This window comes from Psammomys obesus, unplaced genomic scaffold (assembly GCF_907164565.1).
Source record: "Psammomys obesus unplaced genomic scaffold, mPsaObe1.curated_primary_1811, whole genome shotgun sequence".
In the NCBI taxonomy this organism is placed as follows: Eukaryota; Metazoa; Chordata; class Mammalia; order Rodentia; family Muridae; genus Psammomys; species Psammomys obesus.
The window spans coordinates 5760552-5777202 of record NW_026590859.1 but is presented as its reverse complement, the minus strand read 5'-3'; the positions used below and the strand labels follow the sequence as shown (position 1 = coordinate 5777202).

Below are 16651 nucleotides of genomic sequence, written 5' to 3'. Positions count from 1 at the left end.
AAGGAAGGAAGGAAGGAAGGAAGGAAGGAAGGAAGGAAGGAAGGAAGAAAACAAATTATTGAGGGCTCCATTTCTCTATCTGGGCACTTTTTTTTTTTGCGAGCATGATGATTGCTATAGAACGTCATACTGCCTGCCTGTCAAGTCAGTTTCATGGCTGTGATGAACTGAAGCTACTAGCACAGCCTCCATTTTATTCATACCATAGTGAACTGGGTGTACACACTGACAGGAACACACCCAAGGTCCCACAGGTGCTGGTTTGATAATTCAACTTGGCATCCCATCTCTACCAACCCAAGACAATACTCAAGTAATTGCAGAAAATATCCATTAAGTGTAATTTTCTTCTTCAATCAGCTGGTGACAACTACACGCTCCTCAGTGGCACAAAAGCCTTCCACAGTGGTGAAGGAAAGCAGCTCTGGATGCTGGTGGCTGGACTGGTTCCCTGTTCACGATACACTGTCCGAGTGAATGCCTCCAACAGCCAAGGGAGTGTGCTCAGTGACCCTGTCTCCATTGAAATGCCTCCAGGGGGTAAGTCTTGGGAAATCTGTTGCTGACTCTCTGAGTTTAAATAGGAGGCCCAGAGCTAAGTGACTAGGGAACACTTTATTTTAGAACTAAGTGGTTCACTGTCATTCTGGATAATTGGGAAGTTTTGGTTTTTGAAAACTCGCTTTTTTTCTAAGTGTGTGTGTGTGTGTGTGTGTGTGTGTGTGTGTGTATACAGGTATCTCTGGGTGTCTGTATCTTAACATTAGTAAATGTGTTTATTTTGATTTGTCGCCTTTGTTTGTTTCCTCATTTCTTCAACTTGTCAGATTTTGTTAAATTTTAAAAGTTTGAAAAAAAATGTTGACAACCTGTTTGGAAGGAGGCAAGCATCAGGGTTCAGGGATCACTGGAGAACCGTGGAAAGGTACAACCCCATTTCAGAACATATTGACAGTATCAGTTTTGAAATATGGGTCCTCTGTGTAAGGGGCAGGGAGTGGCTACTACGATAGGACTTTCAGTCACACACTGATAAGCCCTTCATCCTACTCTACCCCTTCCCTGTGTGCAATGCAATGCATTCTGGGTATGTTTACCTCAAATATTTCCATTCTAAACTGGTGCCGTCTGAAACAACCATGATTGTTGATCTTAGCTGTGCAGTCAGCTCAGCCCCATGCCGTAACCACGGTGGGGTCTAAGTGCTAAGCAGAAATCTCCCCCTCAGATTGGTAGTTACAGCTCCTGAGCAGAAAGAGTCAAAGAAACGAGACTCTCAGCTGAAGCTTGGGGGTGTGGGCTTCCTGAAGACACTGCTGGAGAAGGACAGAGGGGATCTAGTGTCTGCCCTGCAGCGAAACTTCCTGGCACTGAAGAACTTTAGTGGACGATCCTTTTACAGCATGTGCACTGAGACCTTTCTCGGTTTGTAGCAACAGAGAGTGTCATCACAGAGGAGTCCTTTTGTGCGTTGTCGTGTTTTTAAGCCCACGGGGTCTAATAAGTTCTTCTGCGTCTGTGATAACGACTCAGCTAAAGCAGCACAGCACGTCCCCATTGCTCACTCAATACACACTCGAGGGTGTGTTTGCTAATCTAAGGAGAAGCTAAGTCATTGCTTTGTGCGTGCGTGGCAGAGCTGAGCCACACTGCCAACTGATGCTTCACAGTGGCTGACACCGTCTGGGGTCTGTGCAACCGCTGAAAGTAAGTACCCAGAGGTCAGACTTGGGAGGTGACCCTTCACCTCTGAAAGTGTTATCTTTTGAGCCAGAGTGTGCGCCACTTTATTGCCACAATTAGGACCTACTTCCTCCCATCGTTAGATTGTTGTTGATTACAATTAGGAAACTTACTGCTTTGAAATGATCTTTTTTATGACCTTGTGGCAGTTTAAAGGTGATACCTCATTGATTAAATAGGTTTTAGTTCATGCTTCCTTTTACTTAATGAGCTGAAAACATATTATCATGATTTACACATAAAAATCATGCTGAAAAGCATGTGGCATTCAGTAGAATATGTGTGTTTAAGTAGAATTAAATTAGTGCTGAGAGTTATTAAAGAAATCTTGCATGCCTTCCAGTGAGCGGTGCTTCATACTGAAATGGACAGCAAATGAGCCAGCACGCAGAAGGGAGCGGCTGGCAGAGACGCTCCTGGCGCTGCTTGCTTTGGAGTTGTGTTTGGCTGGCACAGTCACCGCCATTTCTGTCTTCCAGGGCCCCCTGCTACGGTGCCACTGACTTCCCAGTGTCTGCCTATGCTGGGTCACATGAGGTTTGAAGCGAAGTGGCTTAAGCCATGGCTTTTTTTTCAGATACATCAAAAACGCCATGATAGAAAGTTTGGGGGGCCTGGGGGGTTGGGGCATGCCCTTGGTTCTCCTTTACCTAACGGTTGCTACCGAATACCCCCCGGGGGGCTGAGGGGAGAGGGCTCAGCGTGTGAGAGTTACTGCAGAAACGGGAGGACCTGTGCTTGAATACTCAGCTCCCAGGTAAAAGGAGACAGGTGGGTGCTTGTATCTGACTGATACACTCACCCTAGTACCAAAACTAGTGCAATCAAGGTTCAGTAAAACCTCAGAGAGGAGATTATAGCAAGGTATCAATGTCCTTCTAGCACCTCCGCACAAGCACATGGGCACACACGCACACACACACGAACACACACCTGCACACACACAAATAAACTCACCTGTTTCAGCACTTCATCAGCATGCCCACCTAGCCTGAGATTCAGTCCACAGCCCAGACTGCACTCATGTACGCTAGAGTCATGAGCTTAATTTGCCCAGCACAGATTCTGCTATAAGATCCTGCGTAGCAGGGGCTGATCCCTGTTCGTTTTCAACTTCAGCTCGTAGATCAAACCTGGCACGGGTAGGTGTGTGATGAATAATTGGTGAGTGCATGAATAAGTCGGTCAGGTCAGCTTAACGAGCAGCCGAGGAGATGGCTTGTAGCTCTCGGGTGCTTGCTACAGAGCGCAGGGCCCACGGTTCGCAGAGTCGTCGAGGCAGGCTTGAGTGTGTGTAACCCCAGAACTGTAGGGGACAGGACAGTGGGGTGGGGGTGGGTCGTTTGCCACCAGCCTAATCGTCAGCTAACTGCAGTTTTGTCAGAGACTCTGTGTCAAGGGAACAAGGCGGAGAGTGACCAAGCAGGACAGCTGGCCTCCTCGCCCGGCCTCCACGTTTCCACATGCACCTGCACACACCCAGTGAGCAGCCTAATGACCATTAAGCGATCACGTCGTCATTCCTCAGTTTCTCTCAGACCCAGTCTCCACCTGAGACCCTTGTGTGATGGCCGGCTGCAAAGCTGTCACCTCCCCTGTGCACAGTGCTCCAGCGGAGAAAGGCTGTGCCTGTGCGTAGCTAGAATAAGAAAAAGCCCCGTTTCATGAGCATGGACACTTTTCCTCAGCTAAGCGTGAGCTTACAAAGGAATTTGGAAGAGGAAGACAAGGAAAGGCGGTATGAAATTTTAGAGGCCAGGCTGGAGAAACGGCTCGGCACTTAAGACTGCAAACTGCTCTTTCCGAGTCTGGTTAACAGTGTGTGTCAGGTGGCTCACAACTACCTCTAACTCAAGCTTCGACGGTTTTGATGCCCCCTGCTGGACTCTTCAGGCATTGCACAGCACACACACACACACACACACACACACACACACACACACACACACACTCGAAATCTGATGAGCCCATGTTACCTGAAGTTAGGAATTAAAGTCAGCCGTTGCTACTGAGAGCTAAGTGTGTAGATTAATGGCCCTCAATCCCCAAACACAGCCTTGTATGTAAAAATTAATTTTTAGTGTTTGAGGTCCCCATGTCTTGCTTTCATCTGTGGAATACAGCCCACCTCCCCGGTGCTCTCAGGATTCCAAAATCCTACAATCACTGCATTTTGTATTATTTCTAAAACATAATACACTTACTTGGTGCTAAGATACTCTAGGAAATGAAGGATCACTTCACTCCCAGCTCCTGAATAGCATTATGGTACAAGTTCAAGAGTTCTAGGCAAAGAGTTAAAAAAAATAAAAAGGAAATCCAAACGTTAATCCATAAATATGAAACCTCCCAGTGACCTTTGCCCCCCCTGGGGTCTGGAGTTACTAATGGGGTTAGGATTTCAGAGCTTAATGGGGCTCTGTGCATCTCTGTTTTGTATGCATGGAATTTGGTGTTCAGTTTAATAAGTGGTTGACATTGGTGATGTCCCTTAATTTGCTTAAATCTAATTGGCTCTTTTATCAGTCAAACTTGTATGGATTGGCAATTGATCAGAAGGGGCCAGCCGTGACTCCGCATGGCGTTAAATGGTGGAAGCACCCGCTGAAGCCACAGTGGCCGGATAATAAGCAGAGCATAGACAAATGAGCTTAACCGAGGAGGGCAAAGGAGCTCCCAAGTTTTGCCGGATCTTCAAGTTCAGAACAAAGGCATTATGGAGTGTATAAATTTTAAATACACTGCATTTTGCCTCCAGACCGAAACCGTTTTTTTTTTTTTCCAGATGAACTGAAATCTTGTCTGAAACTGTCTTTGTTACATCAAAGACCTACTCAGAAAGCAGAAAAGGATGGAAGAGGCATAAAAGGGCATAGTTTAAAATGATTACTGACACACTTCATACTGACGAACTATGGCTGGATTATTTTTTTTTAGGAGTACTTCATGGTTTTGCAGAAGGAATTGTTTTCTTCTGTTTATTTAAATAAACATAAACATGGAAAGAGCTCAGAACCACCTGTGCTTCTAAACTCCATCCAGTTTTCTCTGGCAATAAATAATTGGTGATTTCAACCTTTGAACTGAGAACAATTACTACAACTTAGAAGTTCCATGAGAATATTAGGCTTGGGGAAGCCACTGTTTTCTGAAATGCATTCTTCAAAAACAGTAAACACAGAGACCTGGAAAGTGGCTACCAGCGGTTCATCCTGGAGTCTGTCCATAGCCCTCCTCCTCATTATCACCTAACACACCAGTGAAAAGCAGAATCCACCACAGTTAGAGCTAACACCCCAAACCCAGGCTGTTGAGTCACACAAACATCGGTTTAGATCTCCTTTGACTAGCTGGCTGAGTTGCCATGAATGCCCCGTGCCCGTCACTGTCCGTTTTCCCATCTATAAACTGGGCTGGCTGAGGAGTCCAGCTGACAGACTCGCCTGGCAGATGCAGCAACAGTATGCTTATTCGTACAGTTAGTGAGCACTCAGGGCTTGCTTCCTGCGTCGCTCCACTGTACCCGGGTCTTACTTCATGCCTATAAATGTATCACATGAATGTCTACTGTCAACAGCGATCGGGACGGGGCATCGGATCCCTCAGTGCTGAAGTAGTGGCTTGTTCTCTGCGCCAAGTGGCTGCTCAGACCTGAACCAGGGTCCTCTGCAGAAGCAGCGTGTGCTCTTAGTCACTGAAGCATCACCCCAAGTCTCCCCCATTTTAAAGGAATGGCGTGGAGGCACCAACACTTTGAAAACACAATTTATTGAACTTTTCATTAAAGGTGATATAAGAAAATCCTTCTTACCAGCAAAATTAACATAGGCATTTTCTTTCAGTGTAAATACCAAGAAATCTAGGTCAATAAAATCATCTCTAAATCAGGGCCAGGGAGATGGCTCAGAGGGTAAAAGCACTTAACTTGATGACTCAAGTTCAATCCTTGGAGCCCAGATGAGAAGCAGGAGGCAGAAGGGCACATCTGTACCCACTGCTCCTTCAGCAAAATGGAGGTGAAGAGAAGAGAGTCGGCCAGAAGCTCACAGGACAGCTAGCCTACAGTACCAGCCAGCCAGCATGGAGTACTAAGCCTGCAGTACCAGCCAGCCAGCACAGAGTACTAGCCAGCATGGAGTACTAGCCAGCTAGCATAGAGTACTAGTCAGCCAGCATGGAGTATTAAGCCTACAGTACCAGCCAGCCAGCATGGAGCACTAAGCCTACAGTACCAGCCAGCCAGCACAGAGTACTAGCCAGCATGGAGCACCAGCCAGCCAGCATGGAGTACCAGCCAGCCAGCATGGAGTACTAGCCTGCACCATGTGGTCCAGGAGCAGAAGCAACAAAAGACACACGCAACAAAAAGATGGAAACAAAGAAGTGACTCCTGTCAGCCCTCCTCTGAGCAGCACACAGCGCCCAAACATGCAAATGGCATAAACTAATTAGTGTCTATAATTCCCTACATGAAGGAACAATCTGTGTTCCTTTTATGTACGGTGATTTTTTTAAATCTTTTAGTTCTTTCTAAACTCTGGAACTTTTTCTTTTTTGCTTTTTCAGTTCTGCCGCAGCTATCAAATACTTGTGGGCTCTGAAGGCAGGAACAATGTTTGGTGTACAAATTTTTGTAGCCCAAATGGCTGTGACAAAGCATGTGTTGAACTGGAAGCAAGCAGAGCATGATGTGGTCATTGCGACTTGTACAAGGGACTTGAAATTGTTCTTTGCTGTCTCCGTATCTTTGATTTGCATAATAATTTTTCAGAGTTTAAAATTAGATTGAACTCACCCAAATGATTGGTCTTGCTCTCATCAATATCCATCACAATACAGAACAAACAACGTTAATGCTTGAAGTCTGTGTATGTGGTGTCTAATTCTTTGTTTTAACCACCACTTTCTACTAGCATTGCAGGATAGATGGTTCATTGAGAAGAGCAGTTAAAAAGGGACTTTTGAAAAATTCAATATAGGTTGAATATAATTCAACTCAGAGACATGTAACTACATAGTGATATTGCATGTGACTGAATATTTACCCACACACTTTTATATAGGGCCTTGTGGCTCTATTAGGGAGTTAATTTGTCACTTACATATCTAGTATCCTTATTCCAAAACCTGTACCCATAATGTCCAGTTTATGATTCCCACTTTTAAAGTTAAAGCAGAACAACGGGGAGAGGAGAGGGCTCCGCTGTTAAGACTGCCTGCTCATCTCAGGGAGGCCTGAGGTTGGTTCCAGGCATTCAGTGGGGCGGCTCTCATTCACCTGTGACTGCGGCTCCAGGGAATGCAGCGCCCTCTTGTGGCCTCCATGGACACCGCACACGTATGTTTGCTCATGGGTGTGTCCGCACACACGTAAAAAATAAAAATAAATACTTTAAAAGAGAACCAAAAAATATAAAGATAATTAAGGGTAATCTAATTACAAGATTGTGTTTTGTTTTTACGGCCTCACAGAGTTCTGACAGAATAGTTTGACTAAGTTCTAATTTTACATGGCATAAAACAATTAATTTTTGCAGAAACAAATCTCTGTCATCCTCATCATTTAGGTGATATTTAATTAAGTTGTAAGATTACACGGAGGAGCAGAGCTGACTTTAACACTTTCAGTAAAATAAAACCGTCTCTCAGTCACTGTGTAATTCTACCAGTGTCGGTTGAATTTTTGCCTTTGAGCTCAAAAGGTAATTAAATACCCCTCTTCATCACCGCAGAAGCGGTGGAAAACGTGTACTAATCTAGGAAGTCAGCTGAGAAGGATGGATGAAAAGAGTGTCTGCTATGTGAAAGAAGGGAGTGTGCTGTTCTCGGAGCAGGAGGCCTCCAGGAGAGCCGGGCAATTCCGGGGAGCTCTTAGCCAGGCCCTGGGAAGCCTTAAACGAACAGAAAACCACAGATATTTCCCTTCAGTTGACCAGGACCTGAGTCAGAGACTCTCCATGTAATTTGCTCATGTGAACCTATGTTCTCCTTCGCTTAAACAATTGTGATTGTTTGTTCATTTACTTATATTTATGTAGAAGTACATGCAATGACACACGTGTGGAGGCCAGAGAACGTAGGGACTCAGTTCTCTCCATCCATCACGTGGCACCCGGGAAGGAATGCCGAGAGTCAGGCTGGTAGTGATCGAATTTTACCTACTCCTTTCCTTTGCTTAAAACACACACAGAGAGAGAGAGAGAGAGAGAGAGAGATTAAGATCTCCTATGTTTTAATTTCACCCCAAGCCCATTCTAGGGCCTGGAAGCAGACTGTTTTTCTGTAGCGCTCTTGACCACCTATTCCATGTCACAGAGCTACAACAGTGAGCGCTGAACGAACTCTCCTACCTGTGGGTATTCCTCCATAATATGACAACATGCAAAAAAAAAAAAAAATAGTTTTCAAAAGGTGGAACTGCACTTGCCGTAGTCAAATGGCTCCTCAGCATCTGCTTGGTTTCTCCTTCCGATGCTCATCCGCCACCTGGATTCCCTTGCAAGATTTAAGTAGATACTCCCACAGGCAAGGGCCCACCGTACGCCTTAAAAATTGAAAGAGTGCAACAGGATGGAAATAGAAATAAAGAAATAAACTCAGATTTGGAAATGGAAATAAAGAATGGGCTAGTGTGGTGTATTACAGTGTTCAGAGGGTGGAAGGAAAGATGCGATTAGCTGCCTTTTCATGATATAAGCGCCTCAATGAAGACATAGGAGAGAGTTGAATTGTGTTCTTTAAAACAACGCTCTGCCACATAAACAGATAGCCTGTCCATGCCTTCAGTATATTAAAAACCACACCGTTTTTATTGCACCCGCTTCTTATGAATCTTTAGAATAGTTGTGCATAATGTTCTCCTTCTGTGTATATCTCCCAAATGTGCTGCTATTTTTTTTTCCTCCTGGGGAAAAAATTTCTCAACCCATGGAAGGTAATAAAATAGGTGAAGTCAGCAAATAAATTGTAGTTAAATTCTTAATAAAATAATGTGGCTTTTCAAAACACATACCACCCCATCTAGCTTTATGCATGTTTTCTCCTAAATGCTTTACTAGAGTAGAGCCGTGGCACATTCCTTGACTCAGGTTTTTACCTTCGGCCTTCTAAAATGGATCCTTCCCCTGTGCTAGCTGTAGTGTGTACGCGTGTACGTGCACAAGCTCGCACACACTTTCATACACTTCCATATCCCGGGCCAAAGAGAGGAATACATTTTCCTGTTACACTTTGTGCAGTTTCCTTTACTTTTCGTGCTGGTAATCTTAACGGTGAACTTGCTGCTTATAGAAGCACTGTAGAAAGGCACACACTTCTGAGCTATGGAGAAGAAGGAAGGGGACTTTGAAGTACACTTACGGAGCTCTCAACAAGCCTCCAGCCAAGAGCTGGCAGCCTTGCACATTTGCATAACACTCTCCTGTGGCTTATGTAGACGTAAACACACACTCCTCCACACACCCCGCACACACACACAATTAAGTACCATCTTTAGAACATCCTGGGGCAAGTCAGAGGGACTGAAAAAGAAAATTAAATGAAAATCACATTTTTTTTTCCTGCTTTACCAAGGGAGAAAGATGGGAGGTATTGCCTCTCTGAGTTTCATTGATATTAAAAATCATATTTTTAAAAGGAATAAGTACAATTCTCCTGTCTGCATTTCATCTTGGAAGAAAGGTTTATCCTTAACTTTAAGGTTAAAAAAAAATCATGTCGATGTGACGGCTTCACTGTTTAAATGCAACTGGAAATTCTATTTGAATTCTTATTGTGCCCTGAAGAAATGTTGCCTTTATTTCTTAGAAAATAATATTATTCTTTTCTTTTCTTCTTCTTCTTTTTTATCACAGAGCAACTCAATACCTGGCTTGCATAAAAAAAAAATCTTAGGAGCATTTACTCACCTGTATACATATTCATAGAAACTGAGGCAATCCTTAATAAAGCTGAGCCATTTCAAGGGCTCTCTCCGATCTCTTCATTAACAGCACAAATAGTGACACATCCTATTCTGTTAGCTCCATGAATGGGCAGAGACCACCCTGACCCAAAGTTTCTAGAGTCCATTCTTGATGGAAGGTCAACCACAGTGGGCATATTTGTTCCAACCACTGTGCTATCCTGATTATGAACTGATTGGTACAAAGGAAGTGTCAGTGTGCAAGTGGCAATTGTGCATCTAAAAAATTGAAAGCGTGGCGAGCAGGCTTTCCTAAAAGTCTGGTTGACTAATGCAGGAAGTCACACCTGGTCCTCACACTTCAGTGATTGCTTTGGGGCTTTGCACTGACTTTCATTCTTATCGTAATGGATGATGTCTTATCTAGCAGAATACAATTTACGAGAAAGTCAGAATAAATGGCTGAATGGTGAGGGTTATGGAGAAGACTCGGAGCTGGCCTTCTCCCTCTACGTCTCAGGATTTACAGGTCTCTAGGCAAACAATCGCTAGCCTACTCTGTGGCCTCCCTTTCTTCAGTTTCCAGTCACCTGGGGTCAACTGGAGTGGGGGTGAATTATTAAATAGAGTGTTCTAGAAGTACCAAATTAATGGGTTTTAAATTGCATGCTCTTCTGACCAGCACAATAAAGCCTCATGCATGCTGTCTTATGCCATCTTTGGTCCAGTGTTTCCCAATGTTTACTGAATTCAGCTGATATTTCCTTAGTACCATCTCAGTTACCAGATCAACTGTCCCATCCTTACAGGGCTTGTGTTCCAGCTCACCCACATTTTACTCAAAAGGCAAGGGCAGGGTTGCTGGCAGTTAGGACATGAAGCCTCAAAGCTGAAGTGTTTTTCCTTTAGGTGAAAAAAGCAGATATTATCAGCTTAATGTGAAAAAAAAAAGAGTTACATGGTGAGGTGGCTAAAATCTACAGTAAAAATAATCAGTGAAATAAAGAAAATGTTGTTCTCAGTAAGGAAGGGCTACAGTATCATGTCCTCAGGGAATGATGATGGCTTTTTATTTTTTCTTTTTAAATTTGAATTTATTTTACAATTTATTCATTATATATCCCAATTAAAGCCCCTTCCCTTAACTCCTCCCAGCCCCACCCTTCCTCTCTCTTCCCCCCTATCCCCTCCCTCTGGTCCACTGAAAGAGGGAGTTCTCCTCCTCTGCCATATGCCCAAAGCTTATCAAAGTCTTGTTATAACTGCCTGGATCCTCTTCCTCTGTAGCCTGGTAAGGCCACATCACCAGGGGCAAGTGATCAATGTGTCCTTGACCTAAATATTATGAGAACTGTCTGACCATCTAGCTGCTGTCTCTCTGCTTCTGTACACAATCTGGCTTGCTGGACATCTCCATGGCTGCCTTGCTGTATTTGTCACAATTGTGGGTTTTGCCTTTAAAAATTCAAAACAAACCAGCAGTCAAGGCTGCTTCCTGCTGCTCTGCTTGGGACCACCCCACTGGTGATGATCAAAGATTTAATGTGACTTATTCAGGCATCTTGTGAGTTTTTCTCTTCAGGTGCCCCATAATAGAATGTGGGTTGGATACTAGTGCTAGCACTGGCCTAGTTGAACACTACTGAAGACCAACCCTTTGTTTGGATTTTTCTCTAATGGGAGCCAATTGGTGGATAGAGTAGAGAACAGTGCCCTCAGCCTTCTTGCAAACCATACCTTGGTTAGTACCAAGTGCCAGCTTTTGTCTGGGCTCTCAGAGGAAGAAATTTCCAGAAGCAAGCCTGATACAAAGTAAAACAATCACCTCTAAGACTCAATGACTGCTGGCTCTCCCTGGGGGTGCTCGCCTGCCCTGGCAGTGCTCTAAGAGCCACCTCATCCCTAGTCTCCTGAGAACCTCTGTCTCCACGCCAGGTTTCACCAGCAACCTTTGCTCTCCTCCACTGCTAGTTTTGCCCTCAGTGTTGTTCTGTGACCTGGGCTTCTCAGTCCTGAGCCCTGTCAGTACTTCCCACAGCATGTTCCACGCCTAAGTCAGGGAAGAATCATTTCCCCAGAGCTAGCCTGAAGACCAGAGTTTTTCTTTGCTTTCCCCGAGTACGTGTATGTGGTATGTGTGTTTTCTATACCTGTTTGCAGTGCACAGGCACATGGGTGTGCAGGTGAGTGTGCACAAATGAGCACATGTGTGTGGAGACCCAGGTTGACATCAGTCATTCCTCATGTCATTCTTTGAGGCAGAGTTTCTCATTAGATCATGGAGCTCACCCGTAGAGCTAATCTGTGACTAGCCAGTGGGCTTCCCTGCCCATGTGATGGGCAGGTGGGTGGAAATGGAAATTCTGGTCCTGCCTTGTGCTTGTCGATTGTGAGTCCAGTGTTCTCACCACTGGATTGTGAGTCCAGTGTTCTCACCGCCTTCCCAGTGCCCCAGCATCAATCTCCTGAGCCCCACCCTCCAGCCACTAACCAGATATCCTGAGACTGAAGGTCTGCTTTGATCATCGCCCCTCTACCCTCCCCAGTGCCAGTCACTCAGTTTCCAGCCTGGCTTCTTTGATTAGATCTGCTTTGGGTCATCTTTAAAATGCCCACAAAGCAAGCTTGTCACACGATCATCTATGCAACCGTATTCCACACTCACAATTCCATATTCCATACTCCGGACACAAAATTCTGGCAGGCAAGTAGGGCAGCCAGGTTTCCGGGCCTAACTTGTCTTGAATATAGATGCTCTGTTCTTAGGGCCAGAGGCCTCTCCCCCAGTGTTCCTGAATGGGATGGAGACAGATACAGCAGGCAGCTGGTTCCAGATGCTAGACCCACCTGCTGCACCAAAAAGCAACAGGTTCCACGTTAATGCACTGAGGAACGCTCATCAGCCCTACTGCGAAGGCGCTGTCAAGGAAATCTCTGTTCCTGGATTCCTTCACAGAACATCTGTTAGCAGGATCTCCTTGTAACTAAACCCGAGTCTCTCCCCGCTGGATTTCCTTAATGAGGGTCTCATGACTTGGTTACGCCTTTATCCTGGATTCCAGCATTTGCTGTCCGTTAGGCTGTAAGAGTTGAGGTTTTTCCTTCTAGAAGTTCATAAATACAACTCCGCAGAGTATCCTGGTGTAATTACCAGTTGCCAGGAGGACCATTAAGATGATGTAGTGTTTTATTTGACAAAAAGGGTTCTTTGATGCAGTGGCTATTTATACTATGAGAGTCCCCACTGGGCGCAGGTGTTTCTCTTTGACTTTTTTATTAACACATATTAATTGTATAAAATAATGGGATTCGTTGTGGTTTGCATACAGGCATAAAATTGCTTTGATCACATGAAAACTCAGTTCTCGAAAAGTCTGTGAGGAAACTACTCTTCAACCTTTGCTTCTGTACAAGCTGAGGAAAGGAAATCACCTTGTAACTAGGCCATTGAGATCATGCAACTAGTGAAATAAAAGATTAACTCCACAGGCCTACCTGAGGCTTCCCTGAGCCAGAGAGAGCATTTCTTTAGGCCCTGCCCACCAATGATAGCTGAAGAAGTGACATCACTTCACAACTCTGTCAAACCTAGTTTCAAGCTTGTTGATTGGTTGAGTCATTGAGAGTGGACAAGCTGATGGAGGGGTTAGAGTGCACCCCTGAGTTAATTTTCTGACTGATGCTTTTCAGTTTATCACCTAAATAGCGAGGGAGCAATTCACTAAAATAGACCTTACCAGCCTCGCAAAGTAGCATGGTGAAGGACCAGTGTGCCACAATACAGTCTATGGAAAAGGTAAGGGGACAACCAGATCGGCCCCTCCACTCCCAGCGTGATTACAAGGATGAACCTGACACCAAGAAATTGACCAACCTCTCTCACTTTCACCCGTGAGCTCCTCCACATACTCGAATTAATAAAAGAGGTCTGGAGACATGGCTCAGCCTACAAGGGCTTAGCCTGGCGACCTGGGCGTGGTCACTGGAACCCACATAAAAGTGGAGGAGAACCAACTCCACAAAGCGACCTCTGACCTCTGTACGTGTACACATCATACATACACGCAAAATAATAATGTGTTTGTAGTTTAAAATTATTTAAAATTGAACGTAGAAAGGCGCAAAGTCTACAGCACACTCAGAAGAGCTTGCTGAGCCGGCTCTCTGCTGCTCTGGGAAGGGGTGGCCTCTGCTCCTCCGAAGGCATCCTTTCTGGACTTCTAGCGTGGGGAACACTTCAACTTGGAATGCTCTGTTCTTCCCTTGCCTTGTGTGTGAAAATTTAGGGTTTTCTCCTCTACTTGCTGTTGCAGAAGATGCGTACAGGTGTTGCAAAGAAAAGCTCATCGGAGCGTGTTCAAAGGCATTTACACAGCATTAGATTGTCTCAGTGCCATCATTATTGTTAATCACTAACTTGTCGTCTCATTGGGCCCATATTAAGTTTCAGATCTTTCCTTTAATTCTCTCTGTGCCTCAGAGGAAATGAGTGGGTCTGCTTTTCTGACTGATCATAGTGTATGCTCTTGTAAGACATACAATTTATCTCATGGAAGTAACTTTAAAAAAAAAAATTAAGCCCTTAAAAGACAGGAAGAAAGTCTACTTCTGAAATGACAACAAATGAATGAATGGGTTTATTGCTATAACACCTTTTGTGAGCAGTTTTAAAACCCTTCAGCCTGGCAGAGAAGCATTTGCTCACAGTGGAACATTGTCAGATATTATCACCGCTATTAAGTGTGTGAATATAAGAGGAAGCATTCTCAGGAAGGGCCACACCAACGTCCACTGATGTCTTATGGTAAGAAAGGAAGAACACTTCTTCATCAGCATCTGGATTTGCGGCCGTGAGAGACGGCTGTCGGCAAAGTGCTTGCCTGCGAGCAAGAAGACCTGAGTCAGATCTTTCAGCGTTCACATTCTTGTACTAATAGCCATGAATACACATTCCTGTAATCCCACTGCAGTAAGCAGAGAAGAAGCTTTGGGGCTTGCTGGCCAGCCAGTCTAGCCCCATCGGCAAGCTCCATGCTCCGTGAGAAAAACTGTATCAAAATAATAAGGTGGAGAGCAACTGAGGGAGAAACAGCTTGTTGGCCTCTGGCCTCTACATTCCTGCACATCGATTTGTATTTACCAGAATACATGTGTATACACACACATACACACACACACACACATGCACACATACACACATACATGATTCCATTGGAATCATGACCACAGCAAAGGCTTGAATATTTTGGGTATACAGTTGCCTCTTATCAACCTTTGAGGGATGCCTTTTAAATTGTACCTCTGTTAAAGAAATTGACCAGAGTTCCTGTCCACCCATGGGATTCAACAGTGTTCACACTTGTTTATGACCTTGATCACGGGTCTTCCTTGGTGGGCTAGTAAAGGGCAATGAGGGTCCACGCAGAAAGGACCATCTGGTGTGTAAGTGGTCGTTCACCCTCATACATGTGGAAGGTCAGTGAGAAAAGTAAGCCAACGCTGCTTGCTTCCAAGCCCAATGACTTGAGTCTGCTCCCCAAAGCCCACAAGGTAGAAGGAGTGAAGAGACCCCAGCAATTACCCTCTGACTTTCATATGTATGCCATGACATTCCCTCTGCCATCATCATCATCAGTTCACATTACAATACTTAGCATAATATAGTATAGTACATAATGTTGGGATAATATTTAATATTAGTTATTATTATTTAAGTTTTATGAGAAATGAAAGCCTAAGTGGAGGAGATAAGCAGACTGGTTATGGCATATTAAATTATGAGTGAGAAGTAATTTGACGATCAGAGCAGCTGTTTGGGAGCTAGGACTTGGGGATAGGAAAGGCATTGGATCTGCTTGTCTGTCTCATGTTTCTGGTATCTGTTCTCTCTGCCTTGGAAATCCCTTCCCCGTAGTTTCCAAATCTTGATGTTTAATTTAACACAAAGGTCTTTGAGAGGCACAACAGGGGGCTTACTCCTGGTCGTTCTGGCATTGAGGAAATTGAAATGTACATGTTTTTTCTCATTTATCAAAGAAGAGGAAGAATCTGAAGTGACATTTTATATCAAATGAATTATGAACTGTGTACTTTGTACCTAAGGGAACAACAGCTAAATTAGGATTTTAGATAAAAAGGAGAGCATGACAGACACACACAAAAACAGGGTTTTAATAAAACATACAGTAATTTCTGGAACTGTGTCTGACAGCGGCATGCTGTCTTGTAGTAGAAGTTAGGAGAGCAAGCAGCCTATTCAGAAATCTGTGAGATTTAAGTTTATTTTGGAGATTTCAGCAAAAGATTAAATCTAAACTTCAAATGGCATGAGGCTTCTTAGCCTGACAAATGGTCTCGGATGTCGTAGGGGTTTTTGTTGTGTTTTGTTGTTGTTATTTTTCCCTCAGTTCTTATGTTTCTTAGAAAGGACAATTGCATATTCTTACTTTCTTTGAAAAGACAAAGGTATAGGTTGTATGCAGGGAAAATATAAGATAAAAATGACTTCCGTGAATATGCCGCATGCCTTCCTTTCCCTTAGCACGCACACACATACTCACACACAAGCAACATATTCTCATTCTCACTGACATCCAGGCTTCCAAAATAACAGAGTCTGGGGTCAAGTCCTAATGTTCGGTTCTGTCCTCTATATGACCCTGAGTGCTTTGTATCATCATGTGTGGCCTCAGGTTTGCTGTTCATAAATGGGAAGAAATGACAGTGTTCACACAGGAAGACCAAGGCTGATGACTCTTATGGCAGTGAGTGTGACAACTGCCTTCTGTTCAAAGCGCTGCCCTCCATCAGTGAGATGGTGGCCACTATTGAGAGCTGGGCATGAGGGTGCGCGCCTTTAACCCCAGCACTCGGGAGGCACAGGTAGGCCAGGTCTACAAATCAGGTTCAGGACAGCCAAGGCTACACAGAGAAACCCTGTCTTGGAAGAAGGAAGGAAGGAAGGAAGGAAGGAAGGAAGGAAGGAAGGAAGGAAGGAAGGAAGGA

At 44.4% G+C, this 16651-nt stretch overlaps 1 protein-coding gene across 1 annotated transcript in view; it reads left to right on the top strand.

Annotated features, from left to right (window-relative positions):
* Positions 1–16651, top strand: part of Ush2a (usherin) — a 665632-nt gene that overhangs the window by 409573 nt on the left and 239408 nt on the right. Inside the window, exon 37 of the mRNA XM_055609194.1 lies at positions 361–540. Within this exon, the coding sequence (XP_055465169.1) occupies positions 361–540 (180 nt within the window). The remainder of the gene's footprint in view (positions 1–360; positions 541–16651) is intronic.